At 33.7% G+C, this 20,413-nt stretch overlaps 3 protein-coding genes across 9 annotated transcripts; all 3 read right to left on the bottom strand.

Moving 5' to 3' along the window:
* Positions 1 to 325: 325 nt before the first annotated feature.
* On the bottom strand, positions 326 to 2,705 carry LOC101260871 (putative pectinesterase/pectinesterase inhibitor 22). The gene is made up of 2 exons (XM_004230214.5): positions 1,383 to 2,705; positions 326 to 1,241 (listed from the first exon to the last, which is right to left on the bottom strand). The coding sequence occupies exons 1-2, from the start codon at positions 2,338 to 2,340 to the stop codon at positions 571 to 573; spliced, it is 1,629 nt and encodes a 542-aa protein (XP_004230262.1). The 5' UTR covers positions 2,341 to 2,705; the 3' UTR covers positions 326 to 570.
* A 149-nt stretch (positions 2,706 to 2,854) lies between these two features.
* LOC101261163 (F-box/LRR-repeat protein 3) lies at positions 2,855 to 9,603 on the bottom strand. 3 transcript variants are annotated; one of them, XM_010314923.4, is made up of 8 exons: positions 9,316 to 9,599; positions 8,451 to 9,223; positions 8,231 to 8,356; positions 6,935 to 7,039; positions 6,437 to 6,836; positions 5,884 to 6,013; positions 5,510 to 5,804; positions 2,855 to 3,397 (listed from the first exon to the last, which is right to left on the bottom strand). In XM_010314923.4, exons 2-8 carry the CDS (start codon positions 9,078 to 9,080, stop codon positions 3,152 to 3,154), a joined length of 1,932 nt encoding a protein of 643 aa, XP_010313225.1. In that variant the 5' UTR covers positions 9,081 to 9,223; positions 9,316 to 9,599; the 3' UTR covers positions 2,855 to 3,151. The 3 variants fall into 3 exon arrangements, with proteins under 3 accessions (XP_010313225.1, XP_069144836.1, XP_069144843.1); XM_069288735.1 differs by having other exon boundaries at positions 8,451 to 9,603; XM_069288742.1 differs by having other exon boundaries at positions 2,855 to 4,435; positions 8,451 to 9,603.
* Positions 9,604 to 12,494: 2,891 nt separating this feature from the next.
* On the bottom strand, positions 12,495 to 18,467 carry LOC101261459 (glycine-rich domain-containing protein 2). 5 transcript variants are annotated; one of them, XR_003248084.2, is made up of 8 exons: positions 17,919 to 18,465; positions 17,714 to 17,828; positions 17,165 to 17,554; positions 16,244 to 16,507; positions 14,205 to 14,725; positions 13,994 to 14,118; positions 13,647 to 13,812; positions 12,495 to 13,555 (listed from the first exon to the last, which is right to left on the bottom strand). XR_003248084.2 is itself a non-coding variant. In XM_004230216.5 (8 exons), exons 1-8 carry the CDS (start codon positions 18,092 to 18,094, stop codon positions 13,013 to 13,015), a joined length of 2,295 nt encoding a protein of 764 aa, XP_004230264.1. In that variant the 5' UTR covers positions 18,095 to 18,467; the 3' UTR covers positions 12,495 to 13,012. The 5 variants fall into 5 exon arrangements, 2 of the variants coding, with proteins under 2 accessions (XP_004230264.1, XP_010313233.1); XM_004230216.5 differs by having other exon boundaries at positions 13,647 to 13,807; positions 17,919 to 18,467; XM_010314931.3 differs by having other exon boundaries at positions 13,638 to 13,807.
* Positions 18,468 to 20,413: the final 1,946 nt, after the last annotated feature.

Below are 20,413 nucleotides of genomic sequence, written 5' to 3' on the forward strand. Positions count from 1 at the left end.
TTAGGAGATTGTGAACTATAAGTCATCTTTTTTGCGTTCACCAATTAGGGGTATTCCAATTCAATGAAAGTTTGATCATTTTAGATATAAAGACTAAATCATGAATTTAAATTATATATATAAATAAATATACATAAGTCAAGACCAAATTAAGACGTGCCAAGCTGTGGAGATGTCAAACATTCGATCCACCAGCGCATTCTGTTCCTCATCTATGCAATTTGACAACGTAACACAGCTAAACAAAAGTCAACTTAAAACAAATCTTCTATATCTTTTTGATCGATCAACACATACATATGAAAAATTCAAGCACACCAAAATATTTAATCATAGACAGCTGTATGATATATATTAATAAGAAGTAATGGCATGTTTCTAAAAATCAAAGCATACACATTTTGCAGTATTCCTAAACATTCAATGTAGTTTTTATTGCAGTTTAACTGCATAAAATATGTGTGGTAGGGTATAACTATTGCTCTTCAATAAAATGCCATTTTGAATAATATACAATATATTATATAAAATAATGAAAACAATTAAACTATAACTATACGTTACTGCAGCCTACTTAGTAAGACCAGCTGAGAACTGGACGCCGGTGGCCGGCAACCACGACATGCCGTCGATGAAATGTTGAACAGTGAAAAAATTAGCCGATGAAGGATCTTTGATAATGTGGTAACCGGGCCACGTAACCCGACCCGAAAGTGATGATCCAGGCCCATAATTCTTATACTCACCATACCACAAACTATTCAAAGCAAAGTTCCCATACCACTCCAACCATCCTCTGGGCTGGACCATTCCACTCATGTAAGTATTCATGTAAACAGTCCTTGAATACATTTTCCAGGGCCGGCCCAAATAAGTGGGCCTAGTGGCATAAATGTAACTATCTTGAATCGAAAATCCAGTGCTTTGATCTGGGCTTTTTCGACCTTGGGCCGTGATTGTTACCTTCTGTAAAGGAAGTGGAGGTCTAGTATAAATCTTGCAGTTTTGAAGAACTGCAGCACCATTGCCAAAAATGAAATCTATGGTGCCATAAATGTTGCATTCTCGATAGAATTGACGGAGTGAATGGGCGTAAAGCGTGTCTTGATATCCTTCCATGCTGCACCTGAAAAAGGCCGATTGGTCCGAATCCACACGAAGGGCCACACCTTGAAAGTTTTTAGGCCCGGCAGTGTTGCGAAATGTTATGTCTCTTGCAATAAATCCCTTGCCCGAAACAGCTGTTAAATAGATCAATAGAGAAAGGGAACTAGTTATCACGTAGAATGCATGTGTCTATTTATATACAGTTTGTGCATATCTAAAGTTGAAGTATATAAATGTCAGCTGAAGTCAACATAGTTGATGAGAAAGCTACGTACCGACAGTTGCAGTTCTAAAAGTTGTCCATCCTTGCATGAAATTTCTGTTACCAGTAATGACAGTGGCTCCAATGCCATCTCCCACAAGCATGATATTGGTTTTTTTCTTCTTCAAATCAATATTTTCATGGTAAATTCCCCTCTTCACATAGATCACATATCTCCTGTTACTATAGCTTGGAGCCTCATTTATAGCCTGTGCAATCGACCGATAACGGCCGCTTCCATCTAAGGATACAACAGCATCTACATGCATTCCATTTGGATTAGAAACTAGCAAATCTTTGTCACCTTTTGTCATCCACTGTGGATACTTTTGATTTTCATATGTTATGTTGTCATTTCTTGGTGGTTTAAATGGTAGGCTATGCAATTGAACATACAAAGTTAGAACATTGCTAATGAGTTGTGTTACTTGTGTTAAACTTCCCTTGATGAAATGTTCGAGGTGTCGGTCTGTGCCTTCAAATCCTTCTAAGCATGTGTCTTGATTGCTCAATGCAGCACTCAGCCATGCCTTGAGATTCCCCTCGTAATGAACATTCTTTGAACCAGCTCGGATTTTTCTCATTTCACCCAAGGACCATGCTAGTTCAGTGACTGAGAAATCGAGAAGTTCTTGGCAATCCTCGATGGCCATTTGATCCCTGGATGAAGCTGATAAGGTGCTAAATTTTGTGATGGATTGAATGGTTAACTTAGCTTGATTGAGGGAGTTTTGAATGGCTGCCTTGAGGATTGAATTGGGGTCCCTGTGGACAGGATCATCAAGATTGGATTGTATGTGTGAGAGGCATAATGCTTGGTTTTGGATGTTGCTGCAAGCTTGAATGATCATAGCATGAGGATCAAGAGTAGGGGATCTTTGATATGGATGGAAAGTTTCATATTCATATTGACAGAGAACTTGGTAGAAAGGTAAGAGAATGAGAATAAAGAGAAATTTGGTGATCCCCATATTTTTTTTAATTTTTTTGGGATGAAGATTGGAAAAAGGTTATGGTTGCAATGGCCAATTTAAAAGAAAGATTGATAGGAAGGGAATACAAACTGAGAATTGTTTGTCATGGAAGAAAAAAAATTCTAAACATGGAAATATATGCTTTTCTCTCTTTCCAACTTTCAAGTTATCCTGCATGCCTTGTATGACATGGTTGCAAAATTCCTTCCTTTTTTTACAATGAACTGTCAATTTTCTCGTGGTAGCTAACTTAAGTAGGCTATTTCTGGATACCTAAAGTGAGATTCTCCAGTGTGTGGGCTCCATTATATATACTTTTTGGTTTGTAAAAAATTGTTGGTCTCCTCCTTCCTTTCTACTTATTAGTTTTCTGGTTCACATGTAACATTAACAAGATAACATATCTAATGTAATCCGGGTATGGAGGGTAATATACTTGCAAACCATACCCCCTATTTTGGGTGGTAGAAAGATCGTTTGAGAAAGACCCTCGGCTCAAGGAGCAGGCACAAAATGGCAAAGGGATTAATAAGAAGATATTCTCTGCCGTTAACTTTAGAGATCCTTTGATATGATGTTTTATCGTTCATATAGTTGATCTCCAAACTGCAGAGGTACATGAGAAGTTTACACAAGTGAAGAGTCGCGTAAAATCTCTTCGGTGTACTTACAAAACAATATGATGGGAAATTTCTGCTTACTGATATGATGGGAGAAGTTGTAGGTTGAACAGCTCAAATGTATTGGTATTCATGTAAGTGGGGGGTATAGTAACACACATTGGCATGTACTGCTGGAATATTGTACCTTAATCCCACCTAATCCTGCAACCTCTTGCCCTCAATGTCTTAACTATGTCCGGCGTAAGATGTAGTCTTAGGGAGGCAATCAACTTAACTTTTTTCAGCCGAACACCGGAAGCCCGAAGAGCAACCTCAAAGCCATTGGTTGACACGTTGTGAAGGTTTACGAGCTTGGCATCCTGCAACCGTGTCAAGTTCCCCATCACCATGCACAGGCCCACATCCGAGATTGCACAATGACTCAGATTAATCTGCCATCAAAGATTTATTTCAGCAGTTGTAGACAAATTCATAAGCCTCTATTCCCGTTTAGTTATTCAAGGACACAACAACGGTATGAATCACACAAAATGTACTTTATTTAGGAATATACGAGGATTAACAACAAATTTCAAGAAGAAAATTTGGTGCTTATACTAATGCATGCATAACTTAACCAAGTCCGAATGCATAGTGAATTTAACCATACTTGCACAAACTGAGTCAATTCCGACTAGTAGAACTTAGTGAAATTGACATTAAAATGTCTGTATCTTTTTTTATACGGCAAAATGTTTGTATTACACTAGATGGTTATGAGTTATGACCTTCATATTGAACTCAGTCAGCTTGACCAACTTAAACAAGTATATAACCCAGTTAAACTCATAAGAGATTGTTCATTAAACCATAAAAACATAGAGCAACAGCAAGGCAATCATTAGATCTTATGAATGCTCGTTTCAATTTAAGAGACTTACTAAACAAATGCACTGTCAAGTACATCTGATTTTTGAACAGACATGAGACAAAAATAATAAAATTCAACCAAGCATGTTACAACTTTCAAGAAACAATGACATGATTCTAACTGATGATCTGATTGAAAAGTGTAGTAACCATCGTACAGATGCCTGTGAGAAAGGTGTTAAAACAGACGTCATGGTTGAACCTTATTTACAACAACGTCAACAACTAAGCCTCAATACCAAACAAGTTGGGGTTGGTTATATGAATCCTCACTGACCATGTTTCTCCATTTAAACTCAACTCATGTCATTGTCATACCAAATAATAATTTTTTTTGAAAATGAGTTAAATATATAAATAATAGTAACATTAATAATGGAAGTTCTCGATATTTTGACTGTCATATAAATTTATAAGGTAAAACCTGTTCTCAATTAGTAAATATCCCTTATTGTGGATGTTTTTCTTCCATTTTGCTCTATCAGTAGCTAAGTCTGCATAGGTTCCAAAAGAACTGTAGGTCTTTCAAGACAACTTCATTCCATGTGATTCCTTTTGTCCTTTGATTAATATTGAAAAAATATAGTTAATCCTCAGATGGTCTTAATTTGAAACCTCAGGAGTATGCAGGAAAAAAATATCAACTCAAAAGTTCAAGTACGATCACTACCAGTTCATACATCACTGATACGATGTTGCTGGTAAGAATATTAAGTGACATGACATATCTGAAGCTAATAAACCTTAAAGGGGAAATGGAGTAAGTGTATGTGTTGATTATTTCAGTTGGTAAACTCAATATCCAGTTTGACCAGTCCTAATGTTGTTGATAATTTTGCAAAAACTTTGATTGTATCCAAAAAGTAAGGGTATTCTGAACTTTTTTAGCATTACAACCAAGAATTAACCAGTTGATTAAGGTTAATGCAAAATTCTGAGTCCTTTCATTGTGGTGCATATAGTGAAATAATATTTCTCAATCCTGACGAATGGTCCACTAAGTCCGAACTCCGAAGGCAACAAAGTGGATATAGTTGCGAGAAACATAATTCTAACATATCTTATCACGGGTCCAGAAAACTATACAAAAAGAGTTACCTAGCAAATCTACAAGTGAAACTTGAACCATTATGCACCGCCGTGATTATTACGCTATTTTGAACTTCGAACAAAAAGAAACCAGGACTGCTTGATCCCAACAAACAGTCTTTTTATAAAACCTGATTCAGTTTTATGAAAGACTTGAGGCCAAAATCTGTTGAAGTATTTTAAACCTAATTTATCACGAGAAGTTTTGTTAGACTCTCAAAAGGGAGTTGAAAACATACAAGGAGCACAGACTCTTGTACCAACTAAATCAGAGTTATAGAGTTGCTGATAACTCTACAGGAAATATATTCCAGGAACTTGTATAAATGTAATTGTGGACCAAGAGAAGGGAGTTATGTTGTAAGAAATGATTATAACTCAATTACTGTTCTCAGGATTTCGAGAAATGATAAAAACTGATCAAGGGTATATAGTTATTTAACCATTACGAATCAACAGGTAATGCAGAAAGCACATGCCAAGCAGATTTAACAGCATCATACATTAAAAGAAGTAGAGAGTAGTTCAAGATTGAGAAATTATACCTGTTGCAAATTCCTAGAGTAATAAGCAAGTGCCATGAAACCTGAATCATCAATGCTAGTACAGTCTTTCACATCCAGCTCAGCAAGTTTCTTGCACCCCATAGCAAGTGCTGTTAAACCAGTGCCTGTGACATTCAAAAGACTCCGCATCTCGAGGTCAGAGAGCTCTGGTAGATGGCTGAGACACTCAAGTCCTCTATCAGTAACCTCACTGCAATAAGAAAAGTTTAACTTCTGCATTCTTTTGCAACCACTTGATAAAGCATAGAGTCCATCATCACCAATTCCATTGCACCTGCAAATGGTTTTCAAGATATAATATGAGAAAACATTTTCAAATTCACAGGATAAGTTAGATGGGGCAATCACCTTACCGGTATAGATCAAGTTCGCGAATCTCGCTGCAATTTCTAGCCACACAGTACAGTCCCTTCTCAGTAATGTTAGTACATAATCCCAACTTTAGGCATATAAGCTTTGTACATTTAGACAGGTAATAAAGTCCTGCAGAAGAGATGAGATGCAACACATATTAGCGCAGACCTAAAAAAAATAGCTGAATTCCTAGCTTGAAATGCTTAATTTAAAGGAATGTCACCAACTGCACAAGTTTTGGAGTAACCATATCATCGAAGACTTAACACGAGGAGCTTTAAGACATGAATGCACAAAGCTTCACATGTCATTAAAAGAAGAAAAAGAAAAGTAGAAAAAGAAAATCAAATGTCTTGCTCTTGAGGAATGGGAAGTTAACTCAAAATCCCAAAACTTGGAAGAATATAAAAAATGGAAAAGAATCCAGATGAGACGAGGGAAATCAGATGTCTTGCTCTGGGTCATTCAGAATAAATGGAAATTTACCTTTATCTTAATGGAGACAGAATAAATACGTTAATAAAAACAAAAGAATGATGGCTTGAGCCTCACCAGTGTCATTGACTCCAAAACAATCAGTAAGATCAAGCTCCTCAAGTAAGGAACAATGTAATCCCAGGTGATATAGGCTCTTCTCTGTGAGTAAGTTGCAGCACTCCAACTTGAGGCACAAAACACTCCGGCAAGAATCTGTTATAGCTGATATTGCATTATCTGTAAGTTCGCTACAGCATGTGAGATTCAAGATATTTAAATTAACACCCCCTGATACCAGCTGGAGAATGCCCTTGTCAGTCACTCCTTTGCATTTTCCAAGCCCTATTTCGACCAAATACTTGCAATTGAAATTAATGATCTTGAAGAATGATTCAGAAACCGGTGCTCCATCAAGTATGAGGGTTTTCAGATTCTTTAGGTCCTTCAGCCCTTGGATGACTTCAGTAGGAAACTCCTGGTGCATCAAGATTCTCAATCTAAATTGCAGAACCAACATCAAAAACTCGCCAAGGAATTATTCAAAATGTAGGTTCTAACAACAAATTTTCTCACATGGAAACAATGACTAGCGTAGACTTGTAGCATTGAAGGATGTCCATTAATCAAGAAAGCTAAGGCAGATGAGCTTAGTCTGTCACACCTTGATACATCCAGTGCCTGTAAAAATACAAGTTTCTGAATAGTTATGGCAGCCCGAGAAACTTATGTGCGCTTACTAACTGAAGAAAATTTCATGGCCAATTCTTCTAAGAGGTAAATTAGCCACATAAAATGCTAAAGCTTGAGCTAAGAATACTAATTTCAGATATTCATAGATGGAAAATTGTTTTCCACTATAAATATAACTTGAAGGAAGAAGAAATGCGAATGCAGCTGGTATGCTTAAAGATCACTAGAAAAGCTGAAATTGGGATTCATAAAAAATACAAATAGATAGATAGATAAAGAGGGGTCAGAACTAGATCATGCAGCATCAAGTCTTTGTTCGCCTACAGTCAAAATACCAGGAAATATCACCAGACATAAATCATATTTTCCAATAAGCATTTCCAGTATTCCAGATTCATGTTCATACTGCATAATCTGGTCACCAGGAAAATGTCATATGCACTAACTGTCTCAAACTCCATCCATGACACCTGAAACGAGTCATTCACTCTGTTCCTTTTCATGTGACAATATTTTCGGATTTGTCTATTCCAAAAAAATGACACATATCTATATTTGGATATAATTTTTTTAGTGACTGAGAAATCCATATGGAGCCAATATTTTGGGCCAACCACAGCCTTTGACATTCGGGAATGATGGGCCTGCCCCTCTACCCCTCTCCAATTAAATACCGGAGTTGATTCATTTGGCGCAGGGGTTGAATCTGTGACATAAGACACAAGTCCCTCAATCTTTGCCAATTGAACCAACTTTAACTTAAAACTTCTCACTCTATACTCATAGATATTTCCAAATTATGGCATGTTTAAGACAGCCGCATAGATGTTATGGCATGTTTAAGATAACCAGTTCCAAATTTTCTATAGCAACAAATATTATGGCATGATTAAGACCACAAATTTAGAAGTTCCCATTTTCTTCTTTCAATCCCGAGTAACTATGTCATATAAATTGGAACTGAGAGAGTATAATTTAAGCCCATCTTCACTTTATGATAAATAAATATAGATGCACAAGCTATAAGAAAATGAAACTACCTGTGCTTAAAATCGGCAAAAACCAGACAGCAACATGGTAAAGGTCACCTTAAGAGAGGAGAAAAGAACTCCAAAACAGCTATATGATCTCATATTTTTCTACAATTGATCAAAATAGTTTGACAAACGTGTTAATCACCTGAAGCGAAGGACACCCTTTTCCAAGATGATGTAGTCCTTCATCGTCCACAATACTGCACCCGACCATAGTCAAAAGCTTCAACTTCTCCATACTGCTTATAGAATGCAGTGACACACTAGTAACCTGAATCAACACCAAATCCACATTTTTACAAACATAGTACAGACGTATACCATAGATGCTACCATAAAAAAGAATGATAGTAAGATAAACAAACCTTTAAATATGAAATGTCAAGCTGCATCAGTTGTGTACATTTCTTGGACAAAAAATCAATCCCAAGATCAGTAATTTCAATACACCATTTTAAGCTAAGTTTCTCCAGGCATTGACACCCAATTGCTATTTTCGCCAAACCAACATCAGTAAGACCCAAGCACCTGTCCAGCTTTACATCCCTTAAAGACCCACCACAAGACAAAGCCGCAGCTTCCCTATCACCAAAACCCCAGCAGTAAGACACGTCAATAGACTCCAAAACAGGACAAGACTTCATAAACATCTCTAACCCGGCTGATTTCAACCCAGTGGTTCGACTCAGCACCAGTCTCGTCAACCTCCTACTCCAATCCGGCAATCCATAACCGAGCAGCATGGAAACAGCTCCGTCATCAATTTGGGGGCAAACGGAGAGGTCAAGGGAGTAAATACGTGGGAATTTGGAGAAAAGGGTTGTAATGAACTCAGGACGAAGGATCCGGAGATGGGTACGGTGGAAAGAGTCAACCCGGAGGAATGCTTTACAAACCAAACGGAAAGCTTTGCGGTCGGAATCATGGGTAATGAAGGAAAGAATTCTGATAAGAAGATCCTCGTTAAGAACAGAAAGTAACAGAGCAGAATCCATGAAAACTACAAGAAACAAAAACTACTTGACTAAACCTCAAATCCCAAGTTTCTTGGGTCCATTAAATGAATTTTAACTACTCCTTTCGGTCCATTTGAATCCGTTTGACATTCAATACGCTTGACATACAAATCTTGAATACTCTGCAAAAAAAAATAAAAAAAATCTCAACTATCAATACTTTCTGTTCGGATCTTCTTCTTCCCACCAAAAACTACAAGAAAAGGTTCGTAACTGTATTATGTCGGGACAAAGAGGAAGAGGAGACGAGCGTTGAGAAGGGGTTGAAGGGTGATAAAAGAAAGAGTACAAGAAAGACCGGAACGGGTCTTGCAGATAAAGATGATCATGGTGGATGCCTGATTCTCCGGCGATGTTTTTCAGGTGGGTATCGGAAATTCCGAGGTGCTATGACGACAGGTGAGCCATGGGCAAAAGAAGACAAGTTGTGTGTGAGAGAGAGAGAAAGGATTGAGAAGATAAGTGGAGTGGTGTTGGAGATGGATTCATTGATAAGTTATCTGTAAACTCTGCGATAGTTGCCTACTAATAAGTGGCCAAAAATTAAGCATCTCACGTGAGAGCCTAGTGCCCACTTGATTATTTTCACAAAAAATAATTATCTTGTAACATGGGTGTTAAAAAAGAACCATTCCACAAAATTTAAATTTTGGAAAACATATGAACAAATTGTATTAGTATAGTATATTCCCACCTTCATTTTTACAAGCGTACAAAATCGAATTAAATTATAAATCAAATTAATTTAAAGAAAAATTCAATTGATAGTTTGATTTAACTTGATTTGATATTGGGGAAAAAATTTAATTATATTTTGATTGATTTAATTTTAGCCCAAAAAAAATCAATTCGACTTTATATATATTATTTTAAAATTTATTTTATATATAAAAATATTTAATCTGACATAATTTTAAAATATTTCTTATATTATTTCATAGTTTTATTTTTTAATATATTATTTCAAATTTAAAATTTAGAATTCGAAGTGATTCAATAAAAAAAAATGGTAACAAATGTAATTATTACCATCAACAATCTAATCAATACATCTAAAGAGCATTTTTTATGTTTTATAGTGTTTCTAACTCTATCTAATCTAATAGATTCAAATGCGTATCCAGAAATTGAAAATACAAAGTATCAATCCTTTTAATATAGATACGTTAATTGTGTTTCTTGGTATGACGTAGGCACTACAAAATTTGATATGAATATGTTTGAATTTGAAACGTAAGAGAAAAAAACCAATAAAATAAAAAATTGTATATATAAATCTGTAACTAAAAAAAAATGTCACAATAATTTAAGATATTACGTAACTTATTTAATATGTGTATATATCTTTTGAAGTAACTGTGTATTGATGACCTCCTATCCAAGGTTCACCTCTATTTGAGTCAAAATAAATTGAGTTAGGTTTCCTAATTAAAATTGTAGAATTCAAATTTAAATAAGTTGATCTATTATGCTTTACTTATGAATATCAATTATTTAAAATTATTGCATTGAAGAGATAGGTCAACATGACATCCATAATAGTTCCCGTTAGTGCATACTTTCTTGGTTTAATAATATTTGTCAATTATACGTTAATTTTACATACTTTTTAAATAATTATAAATTAATATTTGAATATAATAAAGATAATATTTTTTAAAATAATTATATATAATGATAAGGTAAATGAAGAACTAGTTTCATAAAATGGACAAATATTATTTGACTTTCAAATAGTATAATGAATAAATATTACTCTCTCGATCTAACAATAATTGCCTACTTATTATTTTGGAATATTCAATAATACTTATTCATTTCAGTGGATAATTTTACGCTTATTATTAATTATAGTAATTTTTTCCTATGATTTTTTTCAAAATATTATATTTATTATATTAAAAGGGTGATTCTTTCTATTTATAGCTTTTTAAAGGAGGGTGTCAAATCAATGGTAGACAATTATTATCGAAGAGAAAAATATTAGATTGGGGGACTAATAATGTAACGATTTAATTTTGGTTATTAGTTTTGTATAATTAACACCACGGCAGTTGATTGATTATTCTTATGTATATTAAATTCCAAAGTCTATTTTTCCTCTTTTCCCGTGCCCATACCACTCGTGGTGGGTCCTTGTAATGACGCAAATTTATAGGACAATAAAAGACCGAAACGTGCAGTCACCGTACATATCTGTTAGTTACCATATCTGCACCATAAATTCAATAAAAATGGAATGATCTTATAGAGTCGACTAACGAAGTTATCTAAAGGGAAAATAATTGTATTAATCAATCATAGAAATTAAATACTATGGGAATTAGGGTGAAGAATGATAGGGATGGAAGTTTCTCGAGTAGGAATAAAGATGAGGTGTGTTAGAAATTGAGGAAAGATTATTTGAGAAAAATGATTTGAAAAGTATTGAAATTTTGATCTAAATTATTATTATAATATTAAACTTGTTACAATATTGAACTTTATGGAAAAAAAATTTAAAACTATTTAATAGTGTATTTTATAAGTTTGATTAAAATTTAAATATATTTCAAACATTTTTTCCATTAAATAAGAGTGTTTTAATAAGAATGGTGACCCAAGGTCAACTTTATCAAGAGAAGTTATTGTTTCTATTTTATACTTTTAAAAGAACAATTAACCTATAAAATTGAGTCTTATATATTTTAGTAGGCAGCGGTTTCCTCTTTATTGGCCTTTAAGTGTCTTAAAATTAAATAAATCAAAAAATTTAAAGCTAGATACTGATCACCAAATTAAAAAAAAAAAAAGGAAGCAACTTCACGTTAATATAAAACGTCATTTATGGAATTTATATTCTTTACTATATCTAGAAAAGTATTTTTCTTAAACAATATTTTTAAAAAGATTAAACTAAGGTAACATGGAAATATTTTCCTCACTAGCAAAGACACCTCTAGTTGAATAGATTAAAAAAAATTATTGTGAATCGGAGTGACCAACACTTAATCTCACTTTTATTTCAAATAGACAAAAAAAATTCCATAATTAGTGGGTCATAATGAGTAGGTAGATCCAATGAGAGGCATTTCTTTATTATAATAACAATATAAAAAACTGGATCAAAGACTTTGCATCAGAATAACGTTGTTCTTTTGACCATCCTATAAAAATTTAACACAAATTTAGAATCTAATACAAGTTGGAGATCTTAAATTATTACTTACTTGTTTTCCCCTTTTTATTCACACAATTTAGCTACATATATTAGTTAATAGGTAAATAAAAAGGATTTCTTTTAAAATTTCATACACTGGAGTTCATATTTCAAAATTTATACTACACTAAGGCACAACAACTTGACTAAAACAATGGAAGTCAAGTAATGAAGATGCTTCTCTACTAAACCCATTCACTATAAAAGTCTTTTTTCTTTATCATGTAAATGAATTACTGTTTTCTTCTATTTGTTTTTTCTTGAGCCGAGAATCTAGCTTTTCAATACAAGTCTATCCCACGTTATTCAAAACATTAATTAGTAATTCATTTACAAATTGGACCTTCCAAACAAATCACTATAAGTCTATCCTGGTCAAACCGCGCTGAGCAAACTTAATCTTAGACAAATGATTTAAGGCTTTGTTTAAATCCAAGACCGCATCTTCTGTACAAGGGTGTGCCCTCTAGCATAAAGTCTTGGTGTAGCTGGCCTAATGTACACATACATAACTAAGCCTTCTAAAATCATTTGGTATACAGGAGACATGATGATACTCGTTACCCATTTAATTAGTAACTCTGCTGGTAAGATATGCTTATACCATATAAAGAGGTGACAGAATGACTTTAGGTGAAGTGTACATACTGTTTCAGAATCTGTGCTTGATGAACTTGTTCAGTTTCATGTTATTATGAAATGGTAGTTTGTCCTAATTGATTATCCCATGCTTGTATAACTTGTCGCCACCTTCAGCTGGTGTATAAGTCAATACTGGAGCTTGTAGCCTTGGGATATTGTCTACACCTTGTGATCCCATCACTGCTTGCACATTCCAATACCAAGGCTGAAGGTGAGGTGAAGAGATCGATGGAGAATATGAAGAAGCGTGGACAACCACTGAGCCCCAATCTCTGTCACCAAGCTTTGCTTCTTTTATTCTTCTTCTAATCAACAGGCTTCCTACATCTTCCTTTTTCATTTCTGATATGCTTCTGATAATTGACATGCAAAGAAGAAGTATGAATACAGCATCTTCTTCAGGTGAAAACTCCACCACCATTAACTTCCAGTTAATAAGTGCTGTAGCTTTTCCAACCGGATTATCCTCAGAGAACCTAACTACTGTTATGAATCCATCTTCTTCTTTGTCTTCAACTTGCTTTAACTTTTCATTTGGCACATGTTCTGTCTCCTCACCTAAGCCAGATTTCTTTACTTCATACTGCATTTGTCGCCCTTCCAATAACTTTACCTGCAAGGATTGTGTTCTTAAGTATCACTCAGATGATCAACACTCTATAGAATTCCTACTGAGATCAAATCAGAGTTCATACACACAGTACCACTGAATCAGTTGATTGCTGGTTTATTACGCTGAAATTTAAGCCTGAAGTGGATCTTGATGATTCCCACTGTACTAATAGCTCATGTCCTGTTGAAAGATTCCAAAGAGCATGCCATCCTTCTGGTGGATCTTTTGGTTTTGCAATACCTACCACTTTCTCTGTACTAGATGAGAAACACGAGCAAATGACACCACAAATTAGGTAGGAAACCGAGAATAGGAGACATCCACTGGAAAGTGGTAACCAGCGTGATCTGTGAGTTGATAAATAACTAATAGACTGTTGAAATGAATGTTTGGCCAGAGAATAGATAGAGTCAAGTAGACAGAGGAATTATAACATACCAGGCGCTCTACCTATGGAACCAGCAACATAGGACCAACGACCTTCACGTATTTCTATAATACGGTCCTCCCATTTCACAGCTGAAGGAGTTTCAGCTCCTCTCCTCCAAAAACCACCTCCAACTCTAGCATTATTGTCAACAACACAAGATCAGCAGATAAAACACAAGGAGGCAGATTGTCACTTAGACAACATAAAAAAGTTCACTACCTAAAACGAATCACAAAGCATTCCCTGCCTGCATGATCCAAAACAGTCCGAGATAACCATCTACCTTCTTGGGGATGATATTGGTTCATCCTCAGAATAACATCAGATATCATAGCACCTGAATCATCTGATACTCGATCAGGCACACATTTCAACAAGTAGGAGGCTTGGACAGGAGGAGTTATTGATGTCGCTACCCTGACTTTTTGGTCAATTTCTTTTGCAAAATTGAGAGAAGGCGCACGTAACAAATCATTCCAAAGAAATGTTACACTCTCTCTCAAGCTACTTCCTTTGATGCAGCCACCACCACGTTGGCGAACCTCAAGAACCATACCTTTAGTTCCAAACTCACAATACAGATGCAAAGCTTTTTGCCACCTTTGAGACGTAAATTTACTGAATGGTCTATCTATTTTGAGCTCCCTGTGACATCTAACCATCTGAAAACGTAAGAACTCCTTAGACGCATCACAACTCAAAGGTTTCATTTTTGGTTTTAGCTTCACTGATAAACAGACCTGTAATGCAAAACATAGGACAGCCAACCTTTTAGTCATTCCTTCTAGATACTACTGCAACGCTATTCCCCCCACCTCCAAACCAAAAAAAAACATGAAGAAGCTATAGATGATAAACCTGATTGTCTGCCGATATCAAATTAACTAACTAGATTTGGCTTCTGATAGAACTATGCTTGAGCTCAACCACCACAGGATTCAACAATTGTGATGTCATACAGTTATAATCAGGCAACATAAATTAACCCCCTTTGGGTACTTCTGCCCAAGTTTTGTTCATCAAAGTTAATAAATCAGAAATCTAGGAATAATTTCTATGATCAAAGAAAAGCTCTATCATGGAACCTAGTTTCTGCCTGTGTGACAGTGACAAAGGAAATCCCTCATAGTATAATGGCTTGATTTAACTGGTCTGCTTCGTAACCATGCTTGAGGAAAACCAACTATATGTTGCAGTTTTTGGTGGATTGACCATTTACGAAACTACTTAATTGTAATTTAGGTACCCCAAATTATTTCTGTTCTTCGTTGCATCAATGATTTTATATGATTCACACAAAAATCCAGCAATAGAAAAGGCAAGAAGTTATACGATCATGCATAAAGGAGCATGAATTTTGCTGATTTGCAAGCAGCATACTAATTTTAGTTTTAGAAAAAATAAAATGAAGTAAAGAAGTCCTCATGGTATAGCAATGAATAAGCAGGATCGATGTAATATATTCCAACAAGATAAGTTCATCTATCTTCTAAAGCATGAAATCCTTAAACTTATTCTTCTTTTGCTTACCAGTTTATCGTGAAACCGTGAGAGGGAAAGTATTGAAGGTCTCAATGGGAGGAACCAAGCCATCCACTCTATATTACAAAGTTCAATTATACATTCCATATGCTATTATTTCAGATTCTTACGACAGATTTAGTTTATTTATTATTTTCAGAAATTACAGGGAGAAGCAACTTTAGTACAATTGTTTAACTTTGTTTTCCTGATTCTTAGAAAATTGTCCAGTCATATGACAAGCATCTCCGAACATTGTTTATATCTTTCAACTTTTACTTCCCACTCTAATGAAAGTGTAGGTAACAAAGTGCTTTAGCACCTCCCTCTTAAATCGGCAAGTAGGCGTGTATGAATAAGCAATTGAATTCTCAAGATGAAAGCAACACACCAGACTCATCTACTGATGCATAGATGAAGACAACTCATCCCAACCAAAAACATGAAAACATAAAATAATAGATGGAAGAAGAGAAAAGAAAGGAGAAGTAGAACTGATCCAAAAAAGAAACATCAATAATTAAATGTGACCTAATAAGATGATGATAGGACACCAACTTGGATATAAAATAATATAACTTTATAAGTCTTACTTGAGTTAGTATAACTGCAACTGTTGGAGAGAGGGAAAAGAATAATTAGTCCCTACACTCCCGTGATTACATTTTCAATAAATTCTAATTTTAATATTGTCAAGTGGAAAATTGCAAAGCGTGAAAGCATAAGAGCCAACCAACCTCAAGCAAGAACCGTGGTAACATGGATGAGTATTTCGCATTGACATCAGTATCTGTGACTTCCCAGTATATTGGTGGCTTGAGATCAACAGCCTTTCCAATGGCCAAGCCACCAGCTTTCTCATATGGCTGATCAAATATTCTTTCCCATAGTTTTTTCGTGTTCTCAACATCTGCTTCCTTCACATTCTCCCATCCTCCAACTACTTTTCTCATTTCCTCCTCCAACCCCTTTGTGTCCAAAGTGTATGCAGTAGGATAACTCTGTTAATGAAAATACACAAAAAAATAAGCGATAAAACTGCATCAGCATCAATGCACTAGTCATTATTGATCAATAGACAATACACTTATCTCAACTTGATGGAATCATTCATATGAAAGAGAAAATAAAATAATAATACTCTAATATTTAAGTAAACAGATAGTACAAATCCAAGTAGACCGATTAGACATGAATCATGGTGAACAGACACCAGGATTATGACATTAAGGTTATGACAAACACTTTGGATATTACAATAATGCTCAACACCATACTACCTAAAAGGTGAATAAAATTGGTAGTGTGCTATGCATTTGATTAAAGTATCTAAGTATTTAATTCTTAAAGCAATATTAAAATTAGAAATCTTTTACTAGCAACGTGAAGACCAACGAAAATGACCAGGAAGATGCCTAAAGGATCTTATCTTCTTGGTAAACAAATGATCTTTTTGGCTTTCTTCTTTTAGATAATGAAAAGATAAAGTATTTTGTAAGAACAACAATCAACCCAAAGTTCATTAATCCATTATATTGAATTATTTAACTTATCTTAAGTAGTCATGCTCAAGCTCCCAAAAGTAAATTGAACAGAAAATTAAAGATTTCTCCATAGACAAAAACTTTATCAGGTAAACTTCAAAGAAAGACCTTTACCTGATGAGTGATCCTCATTAGAAGGATATCTGAAGTAGGGACCAAAACAGAACAACTATCTGCTAATTTATGCATCATATACAGAAAGCCCTTATACCGTTGTCGAGCTGCTATCAGATACACAATCTCTGAATAGTAAGGCTCAGAAAATTTTGTGCATAAATAATTTCTTTGTTTGGATACTTCTTTCAGCAGTTCTTCATGAACAGTGGAAACTGGTTTCTGCAAATTGGAGTCATCAAATTCATTCTCAAAAGGCTCTGTTGGATATCTGTGAACCCAAATTTCTTTGCATCTGTTTAATGCATATTCTCCATTTTCTTCATTGAAAATAGCTGCCTTTCCAATAAGTTTAGAGAATCTTGATTCACAATATTGTCTGTAACTTACCTGAATTGAAAATCAATTAGGTATGTGTATGTAATTTTACTCTTTCATGAACTAGAAGCAAAAAAAATCATATGGTAAAAATGACACCTTTTCTTTTGTTTTCGAATATTTTCTCATAAACCAAGTAAAATTAAGTATACTATTTTCATTATTTCTTACCGAATTTAAGGTGTGACAGTACCAAACCCATTCAATATCAAAAGGAGGAAGAATCATTGGAGGGTTTGACCCATTAGAAAGATCAGATATCAATGGCATCCATAGCTGATCATACCTGCCAAAAAAAAAATCATCATCAAGATTTCCAGGACTCACAAGAACAAAGAAAACAGGAATAGCAAGACGAAAAAGTGTAATGATAAACCTTCTAATAGATTCAAGAATGGTGGGTCTTTCTTGAAGCCATTGAGACTCTGTTACAAGTCTCAAGAACCCAAGATTTCGTCTTGCAGCAGCTACAAGATCGATACTCAACCGTACAGTTTCTTCCTCAGAAATTTCACTTAGACTTCTCATGGAAGCAACATCCGAAGTTGACATTCTTGATTCTTGGAGATTTTTCAAGATTCTGCTAGACTGCTCTGTACATGAAGTTCTTTAGAGTAAGTTCTTTCTTAAGAAAAAACAAAACATGTGTTTTAGGTGAAGAAGAAGGTTAATAGTTGCTCCTCATCAATCAAACATACAAATGGAAAAATGTCTACGGTGGCAATTAGAGTACTATGTTTTTTGTTTTATGAAGAATGGGCAGCCATTTATAATGAGAAACGTGGAATGTAAGCTTTTAACTTTTCATGTTCCAAAGAACACTGTTGTTGGCTGAGACCACTAGCTACTCTTGTTGATTTGCCTGTGTTTTCATAGGACGACGAATAAAATATCTTTTAACCTTACATTACGTGTTTTGATACAAATATGGATAATGATTTGAATTAGTAATATATAGATTGTAAAATTGCTTTGATTCATTGTTTACTATTTAATCTTTTTGTTGATTTAAATTTATTTCATATTATTGGGTGAAGGTAGATAATCGTTATTAATTTTGAGGTGTCATAGATCCTTGCTGGTACGATATTTTTTAACTTTTTCTTGATCAAACATATCTTAAATTTAACAAATATTCAAGGCTATTAAAATTGTTCAATACTAAAGCTTATTTTTAAAAAAAAAAAAAAGTTCAAGTGATTAATAGACGAGCATTGAATGAAAAAATCAAAAGAAATGGAGAAAAAATATAAGTAAATTCATCAAACTACAAAAAACGAATTTAAAAAATTAAAAATAACATTTATAACTATATATTTTAAGTATGAATAAAAAGGAAATCAAATTGCAAAAGAAATATGGGATGATTTAATCATCTAGGGTCTTACCCAAAAATTATTAAAATTTGGATTAGTTATTTCTCGATTTTCTAAAGATAAAATAAGATCATGTTTGGTGTATAATCAATTTATGAATTGAATTAAATTAAATAGAGTAATCAAATAATGTATTAAATGGATTATATTTTAATATATGAACTATTCGAATTAATTATGCCTACCAAACTAGTCCTTAATACATGCTCCCTGGTTTTTCTAAAAAAAAAAATTAGTTTGATTACATTTTCTTTAAAAAAAATAATTTTATAATTTTATATTAATGTTATATCAAATTAATTAAAAATATTATTTTATTGTTATGACCTTAAACATATTGATGTGTAAAATTGAAATTAAAAAACAATTAAAAAATGATTATTTAATTAAAAACAAAAATAGATCAATTATTTTTTTAAAAAAATAAATAAAGAGAGTAATATTCAAACTTACCACGATATATACATTCGCACTAAGTCTTGTGTTTCAATTGAATACTTTATTTTTAATAAAATATTATATAATTAAATACTTTATATTATAATTAAATACTATTCTCGTCTTTTATTAGGTAGCTAATCTAATCCTCTAAAATGTGTCTCTCTTTTATTATTTATACATATTTATCTCAATAAATTGAAAATTTTAGATATTGTATACGTAAGGTTGATATGTATAATTAAAGAATATGATATATTTTATGTGGTTAACTTAATTATCTTATACATAAAAGAAATATGTGTATTTTTTTTTAAATTTAAACTAAAAATATCTCATTAAAATACTTTATTAGAAATTGAGGTGTATAATCGGAAAGTAATTATTTACTAAGCCTTTGTTTTACAGCAATCTAATATTGCACAATGGTATTTTTGGATGCCAATTTCTTATGTTAAACTCTTTGTACTTGTTTTTCCTATTAAAACATAATCTAAACTTCCAAAAGATTCAATTCCTCCACCATAATAGTTACTCCTTTGTTCCCTAAACAAAAGTAAAAATACAAAATTCTACCTAAATCCAATATTAATCTTATCTACTTATACTTATTCATTGAACTACAACTACTCCAAAAAAAAATTATAATATGGATTAATAAGCCTTTATTGTACTTTTTCTTCCTTAAGTCATTCAAGATATTATAAATCTTTAAAGAAAAATTATTTCACGTTATCTTAATCAAATAATGTCACACTAAGTAGCACATAATTAAATAATAACATGTGATATTCTCTTGACAACATAAAGTGAACTCTTGCTCCATTTTGGCATAAAATAAAGCCATAGAAATTAAATCCTCCAGAATAAGAAACAAAAGTGTGTTGGCTGAACACATGGTGTGCATTCTTTTTCAAAGCCATGATTAGGTGAACAGCAAGCACTATCTATGTATTTGTGTTGTTGCACTTTGCATGTATTAGAATGTCACATATAATTATTTTTAGTACATGTCACATTATACCTCCAATCAACTATGTGGTGGTCCATTCCACTT

The sequence above is a fragment of the Solanum lycopersicum genome, chromosome 1, assembly GCF_036512215.1.
Source record: "Solanum lycopersicum chromosome 1, SLM_r2.1".
Lineage (NCBI taxonomy): Eukaryota > Viridiplantae > Streptophyta > Magnoliopsida > Solanales > Solanaceae > Solanum > Solanum lycopersicum.

Bases quoted from the DNA above. Each gene is read 5' to 3' on its own strand.
- LOC101260871 (XM_004230214.5), bottom strand. From the start codon at position 2,340: ATGGGGATCACCAAATTTCTCTTTATTCTCATTCTCTTACCTTTCTAC. The intron at 1,242-1,382 runs GTACGTAGCTTT...TCTATTTAACAG, and splicing joins TTTTAGAACTGCAACTGTCG to CTGTTTCGGGCAAGGGATTT.
- LOC101261163 (XM_069288735.1), bottom strand. From the start codon at position 9,080: ATGGATTCTGCTCTGTTACTTTCTGTTCTTAACGAGGATCTTCTTATC. The intron at 6,014-6,436 runs GTGAGGCTCAAG...TCTCTTCTGCAG, and splicing joins TTTTGGAGTCAATGACACTG to GACTTTATTACCTGTCTAAA. The intron at 5,805-5,883 runs GTAAGGTGATTG...AACCATTTGCAG, and splicing joins CGCGAACTTGATCTATACCG to GTGCAATGGAATTGGTGATG.
- LOC101261459 (XM_010314931.3), bottom strand. From the start codon at position 18,094: ATGTCAACTTCGGATGTTGCTTCCATGAGAAGTCTAAGTGAAATTTCT. The intron at 17,555-17,713 runs GTAAGAAATAAT...TTTTCAATTCAG, and splicing joins ACTGTCACACCTTAAATTCG to GTAAGTTACAGACAATATTG. The intron at 13,556-13,637 runs GTATGAACTCTG...CAATCCTTGCAG, and splicing joins CTGATTCAGTGGTACTGTGT to GTAAAGTTATTGGAAGGGCG.